The sequence below is a fragment of the Siphateles boraxobius genome, unplaced genomic scaffold (assembly GCF_051911475.1).
Source record: "Siphateles boraxobius isolate OS27281-9 unplaced genomic scaffold, OSU_SipBor_1 16, whole genome shotgun sequence".
Lineage (NCBI taxonomy): Eukaryota > Metazoa > Chordata > Actinopteri > Cypriniformes > Leuciscidae > Siphateles > Siphateles boraxobius.
Genome location: NW_027508766.1, coordinates 4164790 through 4191334, shown reverse-complemented (window position 1 = coordinate 4191334; position 26545 = coordinate 4164790). Strand labels below are relative to the sequence as shown.

Genomic DNA, 26545 nt, shown 5'->3' with positions numbered 1-26545 from the left:
GCCTATACATGGATATCAGTCACATGATCTCTTACGTCATCCGCTCTTTTTCCAGTTGACTGCCGCCATCTTGAGTACCTGCCGGGTACTGTCTACAATACTGACGGCATTAGCTAGGAAGCAGATTTTCTCTGTTTGTTTCACTTTATACATAACCAACTTTGTTTATGTAAACCCTGTGTGTATTTGACAGTATTCGCGCAATAAGACTAGAAAAATAACTTCGTTCAGTAACCTGTCGCTGTTGTTAGACAGGCTTAGTGCGCGTGCGCTTCGGGTGTACGCGCTCAGAAAAGCGCTCGTTAGAACCGCGCATCAACACGTGAATGACTTGTTAGCACATGCAAATAATGAACTTATTTGAACTGCATTGTCCCGTTCCTTTGCGTTAACATTTGATGTGAATATACGTCGCGTTGTAGCCTATGCTGAGACGGAGGCGCCAGAACTGCAACTGATAGAATGCACGATACGACATTTCTTCAAAAGCAGATGGTGGATATATTTTAATCCAGGATTTTGACTGAATGCGCGCATAGTGCGCTCCCTTAATAATTCCTAAAAACCTGACATCAGTTAATCGCGATCTCACATCTCTGTTAATATCAATTAAGCTGACGGCAAAATGAATCTTTCATAATATATACACTTTGTTTGTTACAATTAGAGGATTTGTCAGCATACAGAGCTTTAAACAAAAAGTCAGTTTTGAGCATAGAGGTTTTGAGCAGTGAGGGGAGTTTATCTTAAATGCTTCTGATTGGCCTTTGCGCAGGGGCGGATCTACAGGGGGGCAAGGGGGGGCAGGTGCCCCCCCACTCTAGAGCCTTGCCCCCCCCAGCTGCCCCCCTAACTTTGATGATCCAAAAAATGTACTTGTAAAAACAACTCGCAAGCTTCTCAAAACAGTGAACTAAACATAAATTTACCAAAATTGAACAATTTAATTTTTATTAAAGCCCCTCCCCCTATCCCTCAAATACTTAGTATGTCCCTGATTCAAACGTGCAGAGCGGCGTTCGCTCAGTCTGGCTCTCACACTCACACACACACACAGCGAGTCTGCTGCGGTGCGGTGGCCCTGCAACCCGACTGGAGAGACTGAGCTGCCCCAGAGCCTCTGAAGGTGAAGTGAGTTTCCCAGGTGTAGTCAAACACACGTTTAACTTAGTTTCATTTTTAATGAATGCAGTGTATGCTAAAGACGATCCAGCATCAGCAAAAACAGGCGAGTCTATTATTTACGTTAGCCAAAATCAGCGGTCAAATCGCTCCCTAAGAGCACTCTTCCCTTTGATTAGCCTAATTTTGATTTTTGTAAAGACAAGAACAGCTTAATAAAAAATATAAATTGTTTGTATCAATAACGTTTACTGATGGTCGCCGTTAGCCTACGTTACAACACACAATACAGTGCAGTTAGGAGGAGATCGATCATTTGATTAGCTAAGCAAATCCAATTGTTCGGTGCTCGAATTTACACGTAGAATACACGGTATAAAAATAAATAAAACTCTAAATAGCGATAAAATTCGCTCAATTCGTGTTTGGTCTGAACGCAGCATATTGAACAGACTGCGATGTCAATATTGCAATGCTGAACACAATGCTGTGTGTACGTGCGCGAGAGAGGGAGAGGCGCGGGCGCGATCGAATTGTGTGTGTGTGTGTGTGTGTGTGAGTGAGAGAGAGAGAGAGAGAGAGAGAGAGGCGCGAGCGAGATCGAACAGTGGAAACAAAAACATACTCCGTAAACATATAATTCAAACTGCAAAGTGTTTACATTTGTGTACACTCGCAATAAAACACAACATTGTGCTTTTGTCACACTCTCTTGTCAAACTAACCTACAACTATCACCCAACCAAAATCGCACGCACGGACGAACAGACACACACACACACACACACACACACACACACACACACACACACACTTGTACTTTTAAATTACAAATTCTGCATTGATTAAAAAAAGAAACTCAAATGGTAGCCTAGTATTATTTTATACGGAAATCAATTATTTATAATTCAGATGAGAATAAAGTTAGGGTTAATTAAAATTAAGAAAAACAAATATATTGATCTGAAATATGGCAAAGTAATTTTAAATTCATTCAAATATACCAAACATATCGCAAGGTCTTTGTCTTTTTATTAATTTAATTAATAAACTAATTAAATTATATAAAACTATTGTCAGTGCACTACAAATAAACTGGTTCTATGCCTTTATTAATAAAACTTATTTAAAAAATACAAGGCTTAAGACATTTATAAAAATGCCTTCTGCATTTTTGTTTTGCTTTTCACTCCATTGTACCGAAATCGTACCGAACCGTGATGTCTGAACCGAGGTATGAACCGAACCGTGACTTCTGTGTACCGTTCCACCCCTAATACAAGGATAACCAGAGGTTTTCACATATTGACTTTTGCAGGCAAGAGTAGTTGAAGAAAGTAGCTGGAGCCTAACCATTAAGGCTAAAAGTCATTGGACACAATTATTGTACTTTGTTTTTTTATATTTTCATTTTGCTTGTTATAATTTTACTTTTTAAAAGATGCACGGTTCTGTTTTGTTTGAACACTGCACTGGGCTTATTCCTGTTGTGAATTAAAAACCTTTGTAGTGTGTAAGGGCATGATTAAACAATAATACTTTGTGTTTGTTTTGTTAAAGCAATTCACATAGGGATTCCCACCGTCTGCCCCTGCCACCCTGCCAAGACCTCTTGCCACCCCTTTGCCCCCCCATGTAAAATTTTCAAGATCCGCCACTGCCTTTGCGTTGAAGAAATCAACACGTATGTCTGTTTTGGGCTACATTGCTCAACGCTGCAAACGTGTTTTAAAAGGAAACTCTGGCCTGTAAATCGTTTCTATTTTGTTTTAGTTCTTGTTGCTTCCCTGCAAAAATGTATTAGTTTTTAAATGTTTTATTCATAGATATTTCTAGTTTGCGGGAGTCCCGCGAATCGTTTTATTCTCCCTGCAACGCGCACACACACAGAGAGTGCATTGCCACTCGCACTCGCCATCAAATCTAGTCCCGCGCCATCAAATCTAGTCCCGCGCCGCACTCTTTTGCATTGGGAGAGCACATCTCTAGATCAAGGGCCCGGCCCGAGGATAGTGACGGGAAATATCGGCCCACAAGTTCGGGCTCGGCCACAGAATAAGCTCTACTTCCTTTGCGACTGACGTATCGATCTTGCCGAATCAGGTACTCAAGATGGCGGAAGACAAGAGGCTTGTTCGACTTGAACCGGCGCTGCACAGACCGATCGGTTGATGACATCAAAGTACCGCGAGAGCTATTCAAAAGCATAAGGAGCCGTCTGCTCTCTAATCGCTCTCGCGGTACTTTGATGTCATCAACCGATCGGTCTGTGCAGCGCCGGTTCAAGTCGAACAAGCCTTAAGTTTTAGAATTGAGTGACGTCAGTGAGGAGACGTTGGTGACATCATCTGATATTTATGTATAAAACATGGAATGGACCAGGAAAGCTCCTGGAGCTTCTAGTCTTCCTCTAGGAAATCATCTTATTAAACTCTGGAGTAGATTAAGTCTAGGACTATTTAAAACCATGACAGAAAAGAGAGAAAGCAGATTTCTGTTAATCTGGTTTAAAGGGTCATTTTAGTCTAGGTCGGACTAGGCTTAATCTTTGTCCGGGAAACTGCTCCCGAAAGAACAGTTTGACTCTGTCACATTCACTTTAATATGCTATTTAAAACTGTGTCAGGCTTTCGAAGCTGGATAAAATAACCTCTGGTGTAAATTGAGTACACAGTCACTAGTATTTAATTAATCAAATCACCCTTTTCTAAAATATTAAAATCTGCAGGTCATCTGATCTCTGAAACAATCTGTCTAGACTGTCAAAAGGAAAAGGCATAAGATTATTTATGACTCTTTTGACGGCTTGGAAAATGAAAAAAACTATGCATTGCATATTATCACCCAGACCAACTCCTGTTCTCTCTGATTAGACGTTATTTCATACGGTGTTGTTTGTTACATTATTCAGAATTGAACGTAAGGTTGGAAATCAATGCTGGATTAAACATGGATTCAGACCCCTTATAACCCTTGTCAAATTCAATATGAAAAATCAATACTGGTGCATAGCAAGCTGCCATTTTAAACTTTTCCATGGCCGATCTATCTTCATAAATGAAGCATACATCCTTAAATAGGTCATACAACTATTAAAACGTGCACTAAATCATGTAAAGCACTATAAGAGTGTGTCTCACCAAAATGTGTGTTTCTGACACAGTACTACACTATGTGCTAAATCACAGCCCACAACCACAACCCACCATCAGCCTCATCTTAAGAAAGAAGAGAGATTTCAGGTTGAACTCCACGCTTCATCTCACATTGTCTTTTCACCACCTTTCTAATCTAAATGATCCCTCTTATCTTTTGGGATCCCAACAAGAGAAGCTGCCCATTTCCACAAACACACGATGAAGTGTTTAAATAGGTAAAGTACTGTTTATAAAAGCCACAGGCTTGATTATAATATAATCTTCTTGATGAAAATAGCTGTCCACATATTATTTCAGAAACAAAAGATAGCGTGACTCAAAAGCTGAAATTGAGGTTAAATTTAGAAAAAAAAAATTTAAAAAGGGGAAGTACATTAAGGAATTTGGGTTGTAACTAGATCTTAAAAACAAGCGTGCCTCTCCCTCCATCAAGCAGAGTGGAACTGTAGTCACAGGACCCATAAATGTGTATTCATAGTTCTATTACTGGCTATATGTTTGCATCGGAGGCAAATATAAACAATACACACTATTGAACAGCTTTAGTTAAAAAAAACAACCTAAGTCCTTTAGTCATGTCAAACCATGTGCTTCCTCACAGCAAAAAATAAAAAAATAAAGCAACAAATGACACTGCCAGGACAATACACAACAGGACATGTGCTAAAATAAGGTTTCAGCCGAGGCCCCTGGTAGAAGGGCTTGTTTTTAGCCATTAGTATTATGTTACTGTTGTCATGGCATATGAGCACATGGTGGCCCTTTCAGCCCCCAGCTGCTCTGAATCACACTCTTAATAATTGAGCTCAACTTTAGTCACACTCTGACAGCCGGACTGAGTATCTAGAGCTCTTAAAATTAGTCAAAAGCTGCTGGTTAGATTGTCCTTATTTTCTCAGTTTGTTTGCTATATTGACTCGGGTCTGGTGTAGACAACCAAAAAAATAAAAAATAAACTTGAGCTATAATATACTGAATCATATACACACTCTTTAATTGATATTAATTGATATTTCTGAACTTCCAAAGAGGGCTTTTTCTTTTAGTGAGTCGGTTTAAAGCAACAGCACAAAGAAAATGGAAATGTGTGTTAGAAAGTGAAGCCCAACACAAACAAAAGGAAAACAGCTCTCAGTCTCTGTCCGTCTCCGACAGAACAGCAGGGGTTCTGCCAAAGCAGCAACTAGATCATCGTAGTGGCAATAAATGAACAGAAAGTAGACAACTATTTGTTAGAAACACTTCGTTTAGTCAGTGCGTTGTGTTTTTAGTACTTGTTTGTTAGTTCAGACACAGAGTTTGGGGTTGTGGAAGAGAGTCTTGGCGACATGTCGGCTCACGTTTATGTGGGAACTAACCAACACACCGACCGCACACAGAACAAGCCATATTTCCGTGCTGACACCAGTACAGCGGCAGAACCGGAGCTGTGACTGTAGCCGTGCCTCTGGTTTTGTCCGTTCTTGAAAGCATAGCTCAATTCTTTTGAAGAAAGGACCAAACCTGAAGCATGGCTCCCTATTCGAGGCTCTGCCTCAGCTACATTTAGCTTCAGCTGACAACAAGCTACTTTTCGTATTGAATGTTGTGTATCTTTACGCATATGCCACTGATATGACAGCTTGCCAAATAGAATACTAAACAAATAAACTTTTAAAAGCCATTTCGACTTACCACAACCTCTGGAATTTACCCTTGTTTTCTTCTTAAACCCCCAAATCCACTCTACTCATGGACCTCACAAAGCCCATCCTCTCCTGTTTTTCATTGGCTGAAGACTCAAGGGAATACGTGCCGTACTCGTAGCTGATTGGTCTATATCCATGTCAATCAAGTCTTGACACTAAAAACTTCCGTTACCAAAAGAAGTTCATGGCGCAGGGATACGCGTAGCGATTGGTCGATTCGTCCACATTTGGGATGTAATTGGACGGTGCAGTATAAATATAAATGAGAACTGTTCAGCATGAGTCATGACATCACTGTATTGTTTATCATACTAGCAATTCAAGATAATATTATGTAACATGGCACCTCTATATCAAATTCGTCAACTGTAATATATATATATATATATATATATATATATATATATTCGTCTTTAATGCTCATAAACCTCATTCCTCAATATATATAAAACTGTTTTCAGTTAATGTATTGAATTATGTATTGAATGTTAATGAATTATCAACGCCATAAGCATTAAAGAGGAATGAGGTCCACAATATCTGTTGAATATACTTTACTGTTCGTTTTAAATTTGTATATATATTAACATGTTGTGTCTTTAAACAACCAACAAACAGTAACACGGATCTGTGAGACAGAATTTTACTGACCCAAGCCTACTGCACTCTCCAGTGGATAAAAAGAGCAATCACAAAAGCTAGCTGTCTGTCTGTCTGTCTGTCTGTCGGAGCAAACTCAGTCCTTGATGCTTCACAATAACAAAGACTAAAGTGCAGAACAGATCAGCTGTTCAACAGAAACATGCCCCCGAGTCCAAACCCCGCGAGATGTTCCTGCGTGATTTCGGTGGACGCGAGAAGACCTGTCGCCGTTTCTCCTCTCGGTTTGTTTTCGATCGTAAATCCTGCTAGGGGATCTTCCTGATATGCCAGGATCACTGACAGTGCGCATGGACAGCCTTGGCCGGACCTTAACATTGCATTACCTCTGATCAGATCGACATAAGCGGCTGATTTTGCTTATACTCAACCCCGCCGTCTGAGATCCTGTAATCTAGGCCGTGTGTCTGCTTGCGTTATCGTGCATTCAGGTGAGCGGAGCGGCCTCTCCCAGCACTCATGCCATAGACGCACGCCTGGTTCAAATCCAGTAACTTATCAGACGTCTGTTTTCTCGCCTCCTGCTTCACAAGCTCTGGGAGTTTCCCCCCTTTTGCTACAATCGCAACAGTGGCGGCGGCCTCTGTATGCAGCCCGGGCTCGATGGCGTCGGACACCAGCGACACGGAGGAGTTTTACGATGCGGCGGAGGATGTCAACTTCACTCCCTCACCTCATGCGTGAGTCTTATATTCATTTTATAAACTATTAGTTATATTACGTTAGTTAAATGTCTGATGTCTGTTACGCGATTAAGAATGAAGTTGTCAAAACTGTCAACAGTTGCCCCATTGCTTGTTTATAGATTTACTGCTTCAACGTAACGTTTATTATGTGGATATATAAAGTCATATGACTTACACAAGTGAACAGTCGAGTCAGCTAAGAGTTTTGAAACACATCCACGATATCGTTGTGACACGTAGCTTTCAGAGGATGTTGCTGTCATGTTGTTTTGGTGTTGTCACTTCTACCAAAAGGTTTTAAATGCTTTAAAGAATAGTTCACACTCCCTAACCTTTCCTATTGTGTTCCTATGCGGAAATGAAGTCATACAGGTTTGAAACAACATGAGGATATTCACATAATGACAACTGCACTTTGTGGGAACTGTGACTATCCCTTCAAGAAATGTCGTCCAGTTTGCATTTTTCCCACTGTACTAAACTTAATATTTCTAATAATTTAGCCATTTCTTAAGTGGCAGTCTTACATGTATTTAGACTCAGGCTAGTTTGATAGGCAGTTTTATTTTTAGTCACAAACATGACAGCTCTTTTCAGAAAAAAAAGAGCCTGAATGACTCAGAAACCCAGTGACTCAATGTGAACAAAGATTTGAAGACTGAAGGTTCAAAAATAAATGCTCTTTTGTGAAGGAGTCTCCATTTTATCAAGTTTAGGAAAATCCGCCTACTCTTGTTATCATAGCATGGGTGGGTTAAGGTGTGTGTGAGAAGAGCAGTGACAGTGTTGGAGGAGTGTTTTGACAGTGTCTTCCGTGGTGGCTGAGGGCTGGTTTAAAAAATGTATGTTGGGTCACAGAGTGCTTATGTTTAGGGTTACTGGTTAAAGAGTGTGTTATGAATGTGATTGAGGGGCTTGTCTGTTCATGAATGCTGCATCAGGCTAACTCAGTGCTGGGAGGAGTCCTCCCTCACTTCCACTGACTGTGTTTTTTCTACACAACTTTATTGATGTTCACTAATTAGTCTAAACTAGACTTCATACAGTGCTTAAGCATAATGATGACTGAAATTCCATATGTTTTGCACAAGTGAAGTATGTGAGCATATATGTCAAAATGGAGCTCTGTGTTATGTATGATATGAGTGGTATGAGTATGAATCTTGACCCTGGTGACCAGTGTTCTTGATTCTTTGTTTGTATATTCCTTGTAGGTCACCTGCAAAGTTTGAACTTCCTCAGCCAGGGGTAAGAGTTTCCTGTTTTCACTTACACTTGAATCTACCTGTGTACAATGTCTTTTTTTTTAGTGGAAACATTATTAAAGAGAATTTTGTGAGAATGTACTGTGAGTAATTTAGCAACATTTGCCCATGTGTAGGTCCAGACAGAGTCTGCCAATTTGATTGCATTGGTAAATTGTGTTAAAGGGTTTGTTCACCCAAAAAATAAATTTCTGTCATTAATTACTCACCCTCATCATGTCGTTCCAAACCCGTATGACCTTTGTTCATCTTTGGAACACAAATGAAGATATTTTTATGAAATCTGAGAGCTTTCTTAGACTGTGACGTTATTACCACTTTCAAGGCCCAGAAAGGTAGTAAAGTCATTGTTAAATACTAGTCCATATGACTACAGTGGTTCAACCTTAATATTATGAAGCGAAAGGAAAAAAATTTGTGGGCAAACATTCCATTGACCCCCCACCCCACCCACCCCCAAAAAGAAACGACTTTATTAAACAATTTCTCTCTTCTGTGTCAGTCTTTGACGCAGTTCACATTGTAAACACAATGCAGGGCTTCCAGGTTCTACGCCAGAAAGCCGGCTCAGTATTTGCCGCACTTATTGGCCGATAATTTTTTTTCATTGGTTGTTGTGTTAAATCTTACCCAGATACAATAGTGCTATTTTCTGATTGGCTATTGTGTAGCTCCACGAACAACACCAGAGGAGATGCGCTTGATTCCTGCCGGTTCCACAGTGAGAGCGGTGCGGCCAGAGTTTTGGGTGCTGCGGCATATTGAATATATTACAAATAGTTTATCAGCGTGAGTAATACAATGTGTGGCGGGAGAGCGTGAGAAAAGACCGAAATGAGTGACTGTCATACTCAATGCGTGACACTTGAGAGCCCTGGAAGAAACTGTTGAATAAAGTTGTTATTTTTGTTTTTTTTTGTGCACAAAAAGTATTCCTGTCGCTTAATAACATTAAGGGGGGTCAGAAACCTCTTGAATTGCATCAAAAATATCCTTATTTGTGTTCCGAAGATGAACAAACGTCTTACGGGTTTAGAACATGAGGGTGATTAATGACAGACATTTCATTTTTGGGTGAAAAACAAAACTTTTTGGGTGAACGTAAGCAGAATTGAATGCACCACCCTTTAGTAGCTGAAAGAATAATAACATGAGCAAATTATGTAATAAATGAACACGCAAAGTGCAGGTGATTCGTAGAATCAGATTCTGTGTTGGCCAGTGCATTGGTCTTGTTTGAGTCATAAGTCTTAGTAGGGTGATGGTTATAACCTTTTGGTGAAGTGCTTCAGTCACATGAGTGCAGAATGGAAAGATGATCTGAGGTTGATACCAAAGGTCTGAGGTTCTGCTCTAGCTCTGTTTAATCATTTAAAGAAAACTGATCCTGGCCAACAAACCAGAGCTCAACTGCGGTTATAGTATTTTCAATTACCTTTTTGAAAATTCTGGAACTCTGTTAGCCTTTGTGAGGACATGAATCACATGAATAATCTCTAAAATGTTACCAAATAATGTTGTTTGGGGAAGGACTTCTTTAGGAAAACAGAATAAATATAAACAATACATGGTTAAATTTTTTTTAATTATTATTATGCATTTAAAATATAATATACAATGCACTACTGTTCAAAACTTTGGGGTGAACAAAAGTTTTCATGCTCAGGAAGGCTGCATTTATTTGATCTCAAATACAGAATAAACAATAATATTGTGAAATATTATTTCAATATAAAATTGTCTATTTTAAAATGTTTATTATTGTAGTGATGTCAGCTTTATTTTCAGCATCATTAGTCTTGACATGATCCTCAGAAATCATACTAATATGCTGATTTGGTGCTCAAGAAACATTTCCTATTATTATCAATGTTGAAAACAGTTTTTACTGCTTAATATTTTTGTGAAATACTTTTGTAATTTTTATTTAAATTCTTTATCAAGATTTATCAAAATATATTTTGATCAATTTAATTTAGTTGCTGAATACAAAATAAAAAAGTATTTTAAAATAAAAAAAAACGCTTACTGCCGCAAAACCTTTGAAATGATGCATTTAAATAATAATAAATATACATTTAAATAATATTTGAAATGGGCGAAAAAAATGTTTTCTTATTTGAATTGACATTTTTCGTGTGTGTTTAAAATCTGTAAATGAGCTAGCCTGGCAAGCCAGACCCACATCAAGATTTTTGGTCTGGGAACTCACCATTGGCATGCCCCAATCCGAGGAGCGGGATAAACGGTTGTCTTTCAAATTCCCTCTGCACGCAATAGGATAGCGCTACAACCAACCAGAGCAACGAACGGTTGTGGCTGAGTGAGTCCCATGCGTTTTCCCACCAGCGGAGCTAGTTGATATATTAAACTTTTGCCGTATCCGGTCGGCAAAACTCCGAACACATCTTCCTTTTTTAAGAATGACCTAAGTGCCTTTCTTTGTTCTTTTCTCAAAGAAAAGCTTAACTCCAAGTCCTCCAGACTCGCAGCCAAAGCCTATTCTAAAAACCGCAGTTCACCAGCAGCAGCGGTCATCTTCTTTGTTTTCAAGTAGCAGGGAATTCACGCGCAAACGTCACAAATCTGCAGTCATTATGTTAAGCCTGCCCACAAACTCTATACACGATGTGATTGGCCTGACTAGAGTTTAGTTTTTCCAGCTCGATAGCTACCGGAGAGTTGCTAAACTACACTGGCTGCAAAATAAATTTTGCTGCCGCTAAGGTGCGTCTAGATTTCTAGGCCTATAAATGAGCTACATAAAGGGTTTGAATTTGAGAATTGGTTGGTTTTTCATCTGTTGCTTTTGATTGGCTGTAGGGTCCTGGAGAGAATGTGGTAGAGGAAGTCACTGCTGGATTGGCTCAGCCAGAACCCCGCCATGACGATTCTCTTCAGGTGGGTTTGGCCATGATAAAGCTGTACAGATCTTACTTGTCCCTTTTTATTCTTTATCTACTCTCTCTCTTTCCAGTGCCTCTCTGTTTCACTTATTGGCAATTTATAAAAGAAGCATGCTGTGCTCTCTAGTGTATGTTTGCTGTTGGATGTCTGCCCAAAAAAATTGCCATTTCTCTTAAGTGGTCCATGTCAATAGGTCAGTAACAACCCAGCAGGAAAAATGCTTAATGCAAATATTAAAACACAACTTGCTGCATAGCAAAATAAATAGCATGTTAAATAAATGTAAAGAGAAAATGTATGTTCTGTTGACAAGGTTAAAGGCTGCACATCAAAACAAACTCGGTGTTTTGTGCCAGTAAACTAAAATGCATATATTTGTTCGAAAGCTCCTGATAATTTGCTGCTCCTGAGTATTGTATATTGTATTGCAAGTTGGCTGGATGCCAAACTCTTCTTGATCAATAAACGTGGACCCTGTGACCTCTGTAAGCATACATCATTATTGATGTAGTAGGGAAACACTATAAGATTAGATGCCCAGTGTAAACAAAGCTTTTGTTTTGATGTACAGATGCGTTCTACATGAATGCTAAAACACAATTTTCTGACTGGCCCTCTTTCCAGATCATTGACAGTATTATAGAGGAGAGTCAGAAGAGTGGAGTGGAAGATCAGTTGTTGAGAGGAGAGGAGACCTGTGCAGCCGCTGAAGGGTTGAAGGCAGAAGCAGAAGGCTACAGTGTTGAAGAAAACCTGGTTCCCGAGGTAGCCGAAGTGCCTCCAGAAAATCCTGATGTGACACCACATGACTCTGGTCGCACTGGGCAGCTGCCTGATGTAAGACCAAAGGAAGTGAGGTCACAGGGCATTGAGGACAGAGCACCAGATGTGGCTGGTCCCGCCCAAGCGAGTCAGGACCAGGCTATGCCACCCCCTCCTGACATTACAAGTGCTTTGGGTCAACCGTCGCAACCCGCCTCCCTGCCTTGTGCGGAAACTGCTGATATTCTAGAGCTAGTCCCTATGTCTGATGCAGATGACCCTGGACCTTCCAAACCTCCCAGACAGTTTACAGTGGAGCCAGACATTGTAGCTAGCACCAAGAAGCAACCGCCCTCAAGGCCACCTCCACCCACCGGGGCTCCACCTCCTAGGCCGCCTCCCCCCTCACGGCCCAGCTTTTCAGCTAGTAAAAAATCCCAGGAAGTGATGCGACCAACAGGGCTAGAAGGTATATAGTTAGAGTTTTGAAGTTTCTTCAATGATGTCACTGGTTTAACAAGTAAAAATGTTGCTCTGTTACTTTTTTTGATGACCATATTTTTGTGCCGTCCTATAGTGATTACCACTTCTTTTTGTTATAAAATGAAATGTGAAATTTTATATAATGACTAAAGCAATATCGTGCTCTTTAATTTCAGTCTCTGTAGAGCCAGCGGACGAGCTGTGTGGATTGGTCAGTCCAAATGCCACAGTACGGTGTATTACTAAAGAATTCCAGCACTCCCTGGACCTTGCTAGCGCCACTAGTGGCGATAAAGTAGTCACTGCACAGGTTTGAATTTAAATATAGAGATTTCAGATAATATAAATATGTAGATTTCACACTGAATATTTTAAACCATACAGTTGTCTGTAATTTTGTATGAATAGGAAAACGACGAGCAGGCATCAAATTCTAATGGCAACGAGACCGTTGGACCTCAAAGACCAAGATCTAACTCAGGCAGAGAGCTTACGGATGAGGTAATGTCATATATATATATATATCACAGACATTTTTCAGGCATTTAACCAGAAAACCTGTCAAAAAACTCACTGACTTGGGGATGATGGAACCGGAACTGATTTCCTGGTTTTAGGACTTATTCTTGTAACATTCTATAATCTGGAAAGTGGGAGGGACACATTCTAAACTTTATTACCATGGCTTATGAATATTAATATGATGCCAGCTAGAGATACACCACAATGAAATTTCTCAGCCCATACCGATAGCCGATTATTCAGAATGATAGTATGATACCGATAGTTTGGTTTTTCTTATGGAAAAAAAATCTCTGCCAAATAATGCTGCAAACTATAAAGAGAACCCTCTCATTTGGTACACTATAATAGAGGTTGAAATTAACTACAGAGCTATTATATTCAACTGCTATTTATTTCCAGATATAATATTTACACTCAAATAAAAGCTGAAATGTTTGTATTCAACTCAGTTACACATGTAAGTTAGTTTTCATAAGCACTTGTCTTCGTGGCAAATTTATTCAAACATGCATATATAATTAACAGTAACATTAACAGTAAACCTCTAGTTTAAAAAAAAAGCTAACTAACAGACAGATGACTTTACTGAGCTAAATGAAACACTGATTGAGTGATTACATGAGATTTGATATGGGTTTCGGTAAGTTGTACTGTATCTTTCAACTTACCTTCTGATATTCATGCATGTTTTTCTAGTTATAATTTGTATTAAAGTGGAAGAATAGACTCGAGCTCCGTGCTGCTGCTTTTCGTGATGAAATGGACAGAATTTGAAAGATGACACTTTGTTTCTTTTTAGAAGTAACAAAGCACAGAGCTATTTTCGATTATTGGATGAGTGGCATGCTACAAATAATGTTTAGTATAGGGAAAATCTAGAGATCTGGCAACCCTGGTTTGAACTACGGGTGATTCATAGGGTCAAATAGAGCCTGCTTTTGTGTAGCTGTTTTTAGCTGTTAATGCTTTATTGTCGCATTAACTTGCCCTAACTAACTCAACACAAGAGATTTTCTTCACACACAGTGGCCCTCATTTATCAAAAGTGCGTACACCAAATTTCCAGCGTACACCCAAAACCACGGTGACTTTGATATTTATCAATATGGACGTTGGCGTACGGCACGCTCAAATCCTACGCCAGGTCAGGAGGTGGTGTACATGTACGCACGTTTTGAGTTAGTGCGGAAATGCGCAGAAAAACAATTCCTAACACCACAAAACGCACTGACAAACTAAAAGATATGAGAAGCTCTTTTCCAAAACGCGATCAACACCATTTTTAAAAATAAATTTGTATTTTATTTCTATTAATAAACTAGTGTTGTGTCTGCAAAGATGAAATTGATGATCACCATCTCCGTAGTGAACGCGCCTATAGAGAGAGTAACCTATTTCTTTTCGTTTATAATTGTTTCGTTTAAAGACATTTCAAGCTTTCTTTATAGATATATTTCTCATGTCTGTGAGGCATATACTGAGTTTCGGTTGATTTGTGATGAGATGCGCTCCAGTTCACGTGCAGTGCAAGGGACCGCGCCCGCGCCTCCATGTCATAACTCATGATTATATTGTCTGCTATTTGCTTCTTATTTATTAAATCCAGGCAATTGGTTGATGAAAAAAATATTAAAATTAAGATACAATTTATACAAAACGAAATTCACTTTAAAGAAAGGCTTTCTACAAAACAAAACTTAATTAAGTGGCCAAAATCATGTCTGAGCATGTCTCCCAATATATTGCGCATCCTATCTTAGCCTATGTTCACTTTTCATAATCAACATAGATGGGGAAAAAATAACATTATTATTTTTTAACAAATATGAAACTAAATGCACTTAGTTAATGGCTACAACACGCCTAATAGTAGGCCTGAATATTTTTATCATTACTTTTTTCAAGTTCGGCACGAATTACTATTGGCCTAATTGTGTTACTAAATGATTTGAATGTATTTTTAACATTGTTGTATTTAAGGACTGTATTTGTGTGTTATTTTTAAATTATTTGTTTTATGTGGTGGACAATATTGGAACGTGACATTGGAAATATTTATTTTATTTTTACTATTTAATTTATTGTACTATTTATTTTGTTTGGCTTTTATTTATTTCATGCAGTTGCACTTATTTAATTTATATTAATTTATAGTATGAGTCCCTGATTATATGTTGCATGTTCTCTTGTTGTTTGATTTAATAATAATTTTTCATGATGGTGATGGTATCGATCTCTAGAGAAGTGTCTCCTCTTTGCCGTCTTTCGTGTGTCCATGGCGTAAAATGAGGGTGTGGGGGAAGCGGATACTTGAATATATAGGGGCGTGTTATTCTAATGACGATCGTTTTCAGCCGCGGCATTTATCAAGGGCAGGTATTGCGTACACCTGGATTTCAAAGGTACGCACAGCTTCATAAATCAGGCGGTGAGAGGAGTGTAAGCATAATCTTACGCCTACATATACGCCCGTTTCTACGCAAGAATGATAAATGAGGGCCAGTGTGAGTTGCTGTCGGTCATGTTTTACCGATATAATCGGCACGGATCATCGGCTGTTTTTAAACGTCTCTAGTGCCAGCACTTGTTACTGATTATCTGAAAAGTAGTTAAGTTGATAAATAATATTAGGAGGATGACCGATAGTTCATTCATTCAGGCTTTTCATTCAACAGGCTTTTGACTGGTTGTTTTATATGGCCTCCTGCAGTTTTCTTTGTGCTGCTATGCACTTATAGTATAATGGTTATTACTCAAGGCAGTAATCCGTGTGTTTTTGTTGTGCAGGAGATTCTTGCAAGTGTGATGATCAAGAATCTGGATACTGGTGAGGAGATCCCTTTGATCCAGGCAGAAGAGAAACTCCCCACTGGAATCAACCCACTCACACTGCACATCATGAGGAGAACCAAGGAGTATATCTCGTAAGAGAACTGCTTTTTCCATTATGCACCAGCATTTCTTCACTTCAACCTGAAACATAGAAACACAAGTTATCTGATTGGGGACTTTGAAAAATATGATGAATCCAAGATGTCATGAGGCCTGAGATGTCCTGCTGTACCATATAATCCACAATCCATCACAGAGTTGTGGAACTCTTCTGAGCTGATTTTACATTTTATGTGTGATATCAAGGATCATTTTCCTTATATGACACTCTGCTTGTGCTGATGCGATGGGGCCCTTAGGCAACAGGATTGAATCCTACCAGTAATCCGATTCGCCACACTTTCATCTGCCCTCGTTTTATCAGTCAGAATGAAACCTACAGACTGTTTTTCCTCTTTTGAAGGAAGAAGGCATGTAATCTCTTCTCCACTCCCGCTCTCTTCTGATTTGAAACCCCTCAAACATGAGTCGAACATTTTGGCAGGAAGTGCTTCATAATGCTGAGCTGATAACAGTTTTGTAGTTTCTGATAGTGTGGTTATTCTGAAACAGTTGGGTTGCTGGATCTGGTCCTGGATCAGTATTTCTCATTTTACATCAGGATTAAATGCAACCTAATTTTAAAAGGGGTTTAAAGAGAACTCCTGTTTTAAAGTCAGCAGCTCTGTACGCTTTAGGGTGGGATCTCACACGTTCTTTTTTCTTGGCAGAAATGATGCAGCACAGTCGGATGATGATGATAAGTCCCAGCCTGCCCTCACAGACACAGATGGAGGGAAACTGAAACAGAGAACGTAAGAGAGATGTTTATTTATAACTGTAAAAAAAATTATAGTTTGAGAAAATAAATGGTGCTCAACTGCTCAAAAGTTTGGGGTTGGTAGATTTTTTTTGTAGATTTTTCTAAGTGCTTGAAAGTGCTCATCAAAGCTGTATTTATTTGATTAAAATACAGTAAATTATTATTATAGTGAAATATTATTACAATTTAAAATAATGTTTTTCTATTTTAATATATTTTAAATTTAATTTATCCCTGTGAAAGCTGTATTTTCAGCATCATTATTTCTGAAGGATCATGTGACACTGAAGACTGGAGTAAATTACTGCAGTCTTCAGTGTCACATGATCCTTCAGAAATCAATCTAATATGCTGATTTTCTACTAATTTTTTTGAAACAGTGATACATTATTTCTTTAGGATTCTTAGATAAATCGAAAGTTCAAAAGAACAACATTTGCATTTGTTTGAAATAAAAATGTACTCTACTGCTAAATCATCTAAATCATTCAATGCTGATTTGGTTTTGTTGAAACAGTTGTGCTGCTTAATATTTCTGTGGAAACCGGGATGCACTTTTTATAAATATAGAAAGTTCAAATGAACAGCATTTATTTGAGATTGGAATCTTTTATACCTTTATAATTGTCTTTACTGTAAATTTTGATCAATTTAATGCATTCTTCCTGAATAAATGCAGTATTTTCTTTATAAATTACTAGGGCTGGTCCGAAAACCATTTTTTGAGCTTCGAAGCTTCGGTAGTAATGAACATCGAATATTCAAAGTTTCGGAATCTCTATACGTCTCAGACATCTCAAGTCTCTCGGAAGTTCCCGGAGTCTCCCGCATAATGATAGCGGCTCCCTGATGCCCGCAAATCAGTTCCAATCTCCCGGAATCTAGAGCTTGCGAGCTCCAAACCGTGTAGCGCCCGCACGACAGAGAGGGAGAGAGCGAGAGACCTTGCGTGTGTGTGCAAATGTGCGTGTGTGCCTCTTGAAGCGCATGTAAGACAGACAAAACCGAACGATCAACCCCCCCCCCCCCCCCCCCCCCGTCAACAAAACCGAACAGTCTTCTTGCAAGTTGGGATGTCTGATGTCTGTCTGTCCGTTTGCATTTTGATTATTTCGAGAACCGTTCATCCAAACGACTTCACAAGGGAGTGCAGTGTCGTACTTGGTGCAATATAGATAGACTGGCGTGACGCGACACGTTCAGAATTAATAAACTTTTAATAAACTACAGAACAGCGCGAGCAGGAAGCAGCGCGTCTCACGAGAGCAGAGCTTATATGCTCCGAGAACGGACACTGCACTAGTGAGAATAATAGAGAATCACACACACACACACACACACACACACACACACACACACACACACACACACACACACACATACAGACAGGACAGGTCTGTTAACTTAAGCAATATTTTTAATAAGGTAGTCTTATAATATTTTTCTCACTGACAAAGTAGGGTAGGTTTAGATAAGTAAAACCGAAATTTAAATATAGAAAAACTAAATATATCTCCTATATTTCGCAGTAGATTAATTAAGATTGATAATAACGGGTAAAAAGGATAAAACATTTTGTTTCTATTATTCTATTTTCCACAATGTCAAATCAACGCAGCTTAACCCAAAATACAAGCTCAGGCATGCACTTCTGTCCTGTCCATACAAACTCCGCTTTTCTGTGCTTTAGCCAGATAATACTCCCGTTGTAGGAACACTTTTAGTAGTCCAAGAAGAAAAAAAATTTATATTTATTAAGTACCTATAACAAAGTTATATTAAGTATTATATTTCACCAGATTTTATAGTGTAAAAAATAATCAAGAGCGAATGAGAACCGTTTCAAAGGGGGATACCAGGTGTGCACAAAAAACGAATATTCGAATGTCACATTTTCAAATCGAATACCAACCCACCGAACGAATATTCGAATATTCGGGTCCAGCCCTATAAATTACTGACCCCAAACTTTTTATCTGATTATAATTACATTACCATTCAAATATACTGTATATAGCTAGAGGGTCCAGTGATAATGATTTTAGACACCTGTTTGTTCTTCGTCCTTCACTCAGTACACAGCTTAAGAAGTTTCTAGGCAAATCGGTGAAGAGAGCGAAGCACTTGGCGGAGGAATATGGAGAGAAAGCCGTGAATAAAGTCAAGAGTGTTCGAGATGAAGTATTCCACACGGACCAGGACGACCCATCATCCAGTGATGACGAGGGGATGCCGTACACCCGACCGGTCAAGTTTAAAGCGGCTCACAGCTTCAAAGGGCCCTTTGACTTTGACCAAATCAAAGTAGTGCAGGACCTGAGTGGAGAACACATGGTGAGGAGAGCGTGTGCGACCTTTCATGTGAACTTTGACCTATTTTGTGATTTGTGATGTAGTTAGTTAATTATTTAGTGATTTGACCACTCCCTCGTCCCCTCTCTTCCTCTCTCAGGGTGCCGTCTGGACAATGAAATTCTCTCATTGCGGGCGGCTGTTGGCTACAGCAGGGCAGGATAATGTGGTTCGGATATGGGTCCTAAAAAATGCCTATGACTATTTCAACAACATGAGAATAAAATACAACACAGATGGTAAACATGCACACGTGCACAATATTGTATATGAAGACTCCTATGTAAAGATTTTTTATTGTATTCAAAACATGCTGTACCTTCCCTTTAATTTACAGTATATACTGTGGCCCCAAAAACGTATTTAGACACATTCTGGTCGTCAGATGTGTTGAAATGACCTGTTTCAAATGAAATGTATTATCAGTGCTTAAACAACAAACTACATGAAATTAATCTTGATGTTGGGAAAAAACATATATTCCAGTTTATTAATCGCTGGGATCAAGTCATTTACACACAATGCCACATGGGACACTCAAGACTCGCACATAATTTTTTACTATCAGGAGAAAATTCACCAAAGTGTTCATCTTATCAGAATCCACTGTCCATTAAACATATTTTGCTGGACTGTAATACTTCTACCCCTTTTGAGAAACTTGTTTATTCTGTTGATACTTTTGAAAAGTTTTTTGAAGCAGTAATTCCAAATTTAGACTTGTATATAAAAATATGTATATTATTAAACATCTTATTTAGTTTTATTTTTGAATAACTAAACCCGCCATGCTCTCGCCATGAACATATCCATAGAAGCTGGAATGGCGTTAAAGAGAGAGAAAAAGTATGAAACGTAACTAGAGCTAAAATTACATTTAAAAGATGAATCGCCTCTGTGTAGTTTAGCCCAAGGTTAAACTTAATCTTTGTCTAGGAAGTAAACGCTTCATCTGAAAATCAATGAAAGCAGCTGGCTTTTAAATCACAGCACTATTGTGTTGCTGCTTTTGTAGAGCGTATGCAAAACTTTGTGAGCTGTTTACTGCCTTCTAAAGCATCTTAACCCTCTTGAAACCTCTCAAGTGACTGATTTGGTTTGCTCTACGTAGGCATGCAACTTGCCGCAGAAGTAGCATTCTGCATGGGAGGCGACTCTCACAAGAAATTTCAGAAGAGTTTGGTTTTGGCATGTTGCTAAGCTAATGGCACAATTCTCTAATAATCATACATATACATGGCACACACAATTATTGTGTCAAATAACTTTAAAGGAGTAGTTCACTTTTTAAAAAACTTTTGCTGATTATTTACTCACCCCCATGTCATCCAAGATGTCCGTGTCTTTCTTTCTTCAGTCGAAAAGAAATTAAGGTTTTTGATGAAAACATTCTAGGATTTTTCTCCATATAATGGACTTCAATTGGTACCAAATGTCCAAGGTCCAAATGACAGTTTCAGTGCAGCTTCAAATGGCTTTAAACGACACCAGACGATGCATAAGGGTCTTATTTTACGAAACGATCGGCCATTTCAAAAATAAATAAAAAAAGTTTAAGTTTTATAAGCACAAATGCTCGCCTTGCTCTGTTCTGTAATCACGTTCGTGACTCTCCTTCGTGAATCTTTTTCGAGTCATTTTGTTTGTTAAATGAACAAAATGAATCAAAAAAAGATTCGTTCATTTTGATGAACGAGTTCGAACAGGAGAGTCACGAACGTGCATCACAGAACAGAGCAAGGCAAGCTTTTGTGCTTATAAAACTTAAACTTTTATTATTTATTTTTGAAATGACAGATTGTTTCGCAAGATAAGACCCTTATGCATCGTCTGGTGTCGTTTAAAGCCATTTGAAGCTGCACTGAAACTGTCATTTGGACCTTGGACCGTTTGGTACCCAATGAAGTCCATTATATGGAGAAAAATCCTAGAATGCTTTCATCAAAAACCTTCATTTCTTTTCGACTGAAGAAAGAAAGACACGGACATCATGGATGACATGGGGGTGAGTAAATTATCAGCAAAAGTTTTTTTAAAAAGTGAACTACTTTAATTAAATAAAATTTTTTTTTACTATTTTTTGTGGTTTCCTTTTTTTAAAAGAGTCTCTGATTTCTCTCTTTCTCTCTCAGGACGTGTGTCGCCGTCTCCCTCTCAGGAGAGTCTGTGTTCCTCTAAATCAGACACTGAAGGAGGGGTAAGGTATTTTTTCAGGTTTTGGAGTTCATACTGATTAATGACTATTTAAAACACTAAAATGTGTCTCTTGCTTTCTGTTGCTCAGTTTGGTGCTGCAGTGGAAGATGCAGACACTGAGGACAGAAATCTACCATTCCGGCAGGTTCCGTTCTGCAAGTACAAGGGTCATACGGCTGACCTGCTGGATCTGTCCTGGTCGAAGGTGAGAGGTTATGGTCATCAGTGCTCCACTGAACGAAAACACTAATAAAGAATTGAGTGTGGAAAACGTTTTGAAATTCTCAATTTAATGAATCGCAATCTGACATACTGTAATGGTGTTCTTTTCTGAATAGAACTACTTCCTGCTGTCATCATCAATGGATAAGACGGTTCGTTTGTGGCACATCTCCAGGAGAGAGTGTCTCTGCTGTTTTCAGCATATAGACTTTGTTACAGCCATTGCATTTCATCCCAGGGTGAGTGTGCTGCTTGTGTACTCTGGTATACACTACTTTTTAAATTTTGGGTTGGTAAGATGTTTTTGAAAGAAATTTCTTACGCCCACCCGACTGCATTTATTAGATCAAAATTAGAAATATTGTGAAATATTATTACAAAAGGTTTTATTTAATTTTAAAATGTGGTAATTTATTCCTGTGATGCAATGCTGCATTTTCAATATTGTTAGTCTTCAGTGTCACATGATTCTTCAGAAATCATTATAATAATTCTAATTATTATCAATGTTGAAAACAGTTGTGCTGCTTAATATATATCTGTAAAATGTGATACATTTTTTCAGGATTCTTTCATGAATATGAAGTTCAAAAGAACAGCATTTATTTGAAATAGTAAACTGGCAATTTTTTGAACAAGACTATTAATAAAAAAAACTTACTGACCCCAAACTAATGCCAAACTTTATTTTTCGAAATAAAATGAATATTAGCTGAATAAAAAAAACTGAAGCTTCATTAAGTCAACAATTCATTAATTACTCACCCTCATGTTGAAATTTTATTTTGGGGTGAACTAGCCCTTTAAGTAAAATACTAAAACCAAATAAACTAAAATTAAAAACTAAAGCTCAATAAAAACTATATAGACATTTTAAAAAGACCAAAATGAAGAAAATGTTTTTTTATGTGATACTAAAATACCACTGGTTTTAATGCCTGTATTTTTCTCTCAGGATGACAGGTATTTTTTGAGCGGTTCTTTGGATGGAAAGTTGCGGTTATGGAATATTCCAGATAAGAAAGTGGCACTGTGGAATGAGGTAGACGGACAGACGCGTCTGATAACAGCAGCTAACTTCTGCCAGAATGGAAAATATGCGGTTATCGGCACCTACGATGGGCGCTGCATTTTCTATGACACAGAGGTGAGTGTTTGTTCTTGTGAGCTTTAAGATGGGAACAACGATTTTCACTTAAAATGGAGGAACACCATGCACACTGCATTGATTTATAAATCAAACTATAACTAGTGGATTATAAATCACTAATTTCTTCTTTCATCATGTTCGGCTCAGCGTCTTAAGTATCACACCCAAATCCATGTTCGCTCCACGAGAGGCAGGAATCGCGTGGGCCGCAAAATCACCGGTATTGAGCCGCTGCCAGGAGAGAACAAGGCAAGACACAGAGTTGTTCATGAAAGAGGAAAGACTGAAAATACAAAAAGGCTGCAGTTAGATCTGAAACTTTACTTCTTTACTTCACTAAAACATTTGTCATTCAAGGTAACGTTCCATCATTCAGTCTCAGTTAATGCCAATCTCCTTTTCTCGTCTGCAGATCTTGGTGACGTCAAACGACTCTCGCATTCGCCTGTATGACCTCAGAGATTTGTCTCTGTCTATGAAGTACAAAGGCTATGTGAACAGCAGCAGTCAGATCAAAGCCAGCTTCAGGTGAGAGTAGCAACCCTGTTAGACTATATGTCCATCTCTGATCTTACACTTCTCCTGAAAGTTCTCAAATCTCAAGAATGTGCTCTTGTTCTTGTAGTCACGACTACTCTTTCATTGTGAGCGGCTCAGAGGACAAGTATGTGTACATCTGGAGCACATACCACGACCTAAGCAAGTTCACTTCTGTGCGGAGAGACCGCAATGACTTCTGGGAAGGGATCAAAGGTAATATGATGGAATCATATTATGAATCACGTACTGAGAGCAGCAGTTACACAGATATTTGGTAATCTGTCAAATAATAGTTAATATCTGGAATGCTTGACTGACTGAAGGTTACACAGCCGCCGCGTTCAGAACTATTAAGAATGATAGTTAGGGCTGCATGATTAATGGAAATACAACCAAAAAATGTGATATGGATCAGTGTGATTATCAAATCGAAAAGATTGCGATTCAATCCAATAAATATATGCGCACTGAGTTTCAGAGCAAAGCACGTCTTTTACACGCGAGCAGCTCATGATCCAGTGTTTTCAGTCTCTTTGCGACTCAGTTTGCAGTAAATGCTGCTCCACCTGAACTCATCTCTGCATTTGCTCAGTGTTGGTCTCTTATAACGTGCATTTGAGAATGCAACGCATTCCAACCATATTCCCAAACTTAAAATAAACACCTATAAACCAGCTGTTGTCAACAAAAGAGAAGCTTTAAAGGGATAGTTCAGCCAAAAATGAAAATGCTGTCATCATTTACTTACCCTCAAGTTGTTCCAAACCTGTATGAATTTCTTTCTTCTGCTGAACACAAAAGAAGCTATTTTGAAGAATTGACTGCCATAATATGAAATGAAAACAACCCCCGATTGAAGTCAATGGGGATCATCAACAGAAATTCAACAACTTGAGGGCGAGTAAAGGATGACAGAATTTTTATTTCGAGGTGAACTATCCCTTTAAGGGCTCCATGTGGTTTTCCGCCGTCTGTATGAAATTAAATTTGACCACATTTACTGTGTTAGCGCACGATCTGTTTAGTCAAAATTAGAACATTTGCTGACACTCTGAAATGGTGGTCCTTGTCTGATGACGTATATATATTCCATTTCACAATACTGAAGTAAAGTCGTCGGCACGGACTCAACGTTTAAAAATGAAGAAATTAAGACCGTCATAAATGTTAGTATTATAATTTTACATTTGTAATGTAAAATAAAATAATTATTACATTTACATTTTACATTTTGGTGGTGGTGGCGCAGTGGATAAAACACATGCCTCTGGTGTGAGAGACCCGGGTTCGAATCCACTGTGAGACACCAATGTGTCCCTGAGCAAGACACTTAACCCCTAGTTGCTCCAGAGGCATGCGTCCTCTGAAATATAGCAATTGTAAGTCGCTTTGGATAAAAGCGTCAGCTAAATGAATAAATGTAAATGTAACTTTTTTCTTTTTTTTTACAGTGAAATAAGTAATATTTCTTAATTTATTATTTTAATTTAGTAGTAGTAGTAGTAGTAATAATAATAATAATAATAATAATTATTATTATTATTATTATCGTATTGATATATCATCACAAATATTTTGGCCAAATTGTGCAGCCCTAAAAACAAGCACATCAAACCTTGCGGGATTTTCCCCCCAAATGTGCACCCATAACAAGCATTATTGTCTGTCATTTTTTTTAAATTTACTTCTGCCTTATGATTTGTAGCTCATAATGCCGTGGTGACTTCGGCCATTTTTGCTCCGCATCCGGATCTCATCGTGCCTCAGGAGGCAGGGACAGAGAAGGCAGACTCCGACTGTAAGAGTGACAGCACAGATGACTCTGAGACCATCCCTTCAGGTACTGACTGTAACTATGGCAACTAGCATTGTGAAATCACAGCAGTACACTGTATGTGGTAGTATTGAACAAAAGTAACCCACTCTTTCTTTTCTTGTCCTCAGGGGCATTGAAAACAGATCACACTGAAGTTTTGCTCTCTGCTGATTTCACCGGAGCCATTAAAGTTTTTGTCAATGTTAAGAAATACTGAGTGCTTGTGCTGAATATGACACCCAACAAGTATATGTAATAATTTAAAAGCTCCTCTCAGCTGTCGGACAGAGCTAAAGCAAAATCAGTACCACTTTACATCTAACTGAGACCCCTTCATTGACCAATCAGCTGCTGGAGAGTGCTCTGAGAGGCGGAGATTATAAGCCCCGCCTTATTCACAGAGAACAGGGACCCAGGAAGTTGGAAGGTGGGGACAGTTGAGGAGCAGGGACAGACGTTACAGCTCAACGCATCTTTCTTTACCTTCCTTTCTTTTTAATTTGATTTTTGTTTGGAGAGATATTGTTGTATTGTTACTGTACATGCACAAAAGGGCTTTAAATTGCACAGATCAGTGATGCCATTTTTAATGGATGAGTGAAACTGCAAGCCTGTATGGAGACTGAATGGATATGAGAGACACAGGTGGTCAGCCCTTCTCACACACACACACACACACACACACACACACACACACACACACACACACACACACACACACACACACACACACACACACACACAAACTAATTTCCTCCTCCACACTTTAACCCCAAACTCAAGGTTTCTGGAAAACATCATGAGCACTAACTAAACTCGTTTCAAATTAAAAATCTTGGTCAGTGTTATTTTGTTGTAAAAATAATTGAACTTGATTTTTTTTTTATGTATGACTCCAGAAATAAATAAAAAAATATGTATGAAGATATTCCCTTGTGTTTTAATCTCTCTATGCAGTAAAAAGGTTTTTCACTGAGATACACAACAAACCCTGTAAAATATTTATTTTGGTCACATGTTTAGAGCAAAGCCAATAAGCCAATTGTGTGTGTGTGCGCGTGTGTGTGCGCATGCGTGCGTGCAGTGTTGGGGAAAGTTACTTTGAAAAATAATGCATAACAATATTGTTACTCCCTTAAAAAGTAACTGTTACTTAGTTACTTTTTAATAAACGTAAAGCGTTATATTACATTTACGTTACGTTTACTCACCTGGGCTGGGCTTGATTATTTTGAGTTTTTTAAACAAAAAAGTTCTATTTTTTTGCAAATGTAAAAGCCCTTTCACAATAAAATTGAAATGCATATTCAATTTTTGGA

At 38.6% G+C, this 26545-nt stretch overlaps 2 protein-coding genes across 15 annotated transcripts in view; one reads left to right on the top strand and one right to left on the bottom strand.

Annotated features, from left to right (window-relative positions):
- klhl13 (kelch-like family member 13) overlaps positions 1 to 6704 on the bottom strand; it is a 77710-nt gene extending 71006 nt beyond the window's left edge. For 3 of the 13 annotated variants that reach the window (XM_077231227.1, XM_077231231.1, XM_077231240.1), the window contains exon 1: positions 5955 to 6057. The gene's annotated coding sequence lies outside the window, so the exon portion shown is untranslated. Of the gene's footprint in view, positions 1 to 5954; positions 6324 to 6619 lie in introns of those variants that run through there. The other 10 variants (XM_077231237.1, XM_077231232.1, XM_077231233.1 and 7 more) reach the window with 7 other exon arrangements.
- wdr44 (WD repeat domain 44) lies at positions 6656 to 26154 on the top strand. 2 transcript variants are annotated; one of them, XM_077231220.1, is made up of 20 exons: positions 6656 to 7059; positions 7162 to 7308; positions 8529 to 8562; positions 11403 to 11480; positions 12111 to 12717; positions 12908 to 13041; positions 13140 to 13232; positions 16044 to 16180; positions 16859 to 16942; positions 19026 to 19284; positions 19403 to 19541; positions 21435 to 21499; positions 21587 to 21703; positions 21837 to 21959; positions 22676 to 22867; positions 23018 to 23119; positions 23283 to 23398; positions 23496 to 23623; positions 25116 to 25250; positions 25355 to 26154. In XM_077231220.1, the coding sequence occupies exons 2-20, from the start codon at positions 7232 to 7234 to the stop codon at positions 25441 to 25443; spliced, it is 2709 nt and encodes a 902-aa protein (XP_077087335.1). In that variant the 5' UTR covers positions 6656 to 7059; positions 7162 to 7231; the 3' UTR covers positions 25444 to 26154. The 2 variants fall into 2 exon arrangements, with proteins under 2 accessions (XP_077087335.1, XP_077087336.1); XM_077231221.1 differs by having other exon boundaries at positions 7051 to 7308; positions 11403 to 11679.
- The last annotated feature ends 391 nt before the right edge of the window (positions 26155 to 26545 follow it).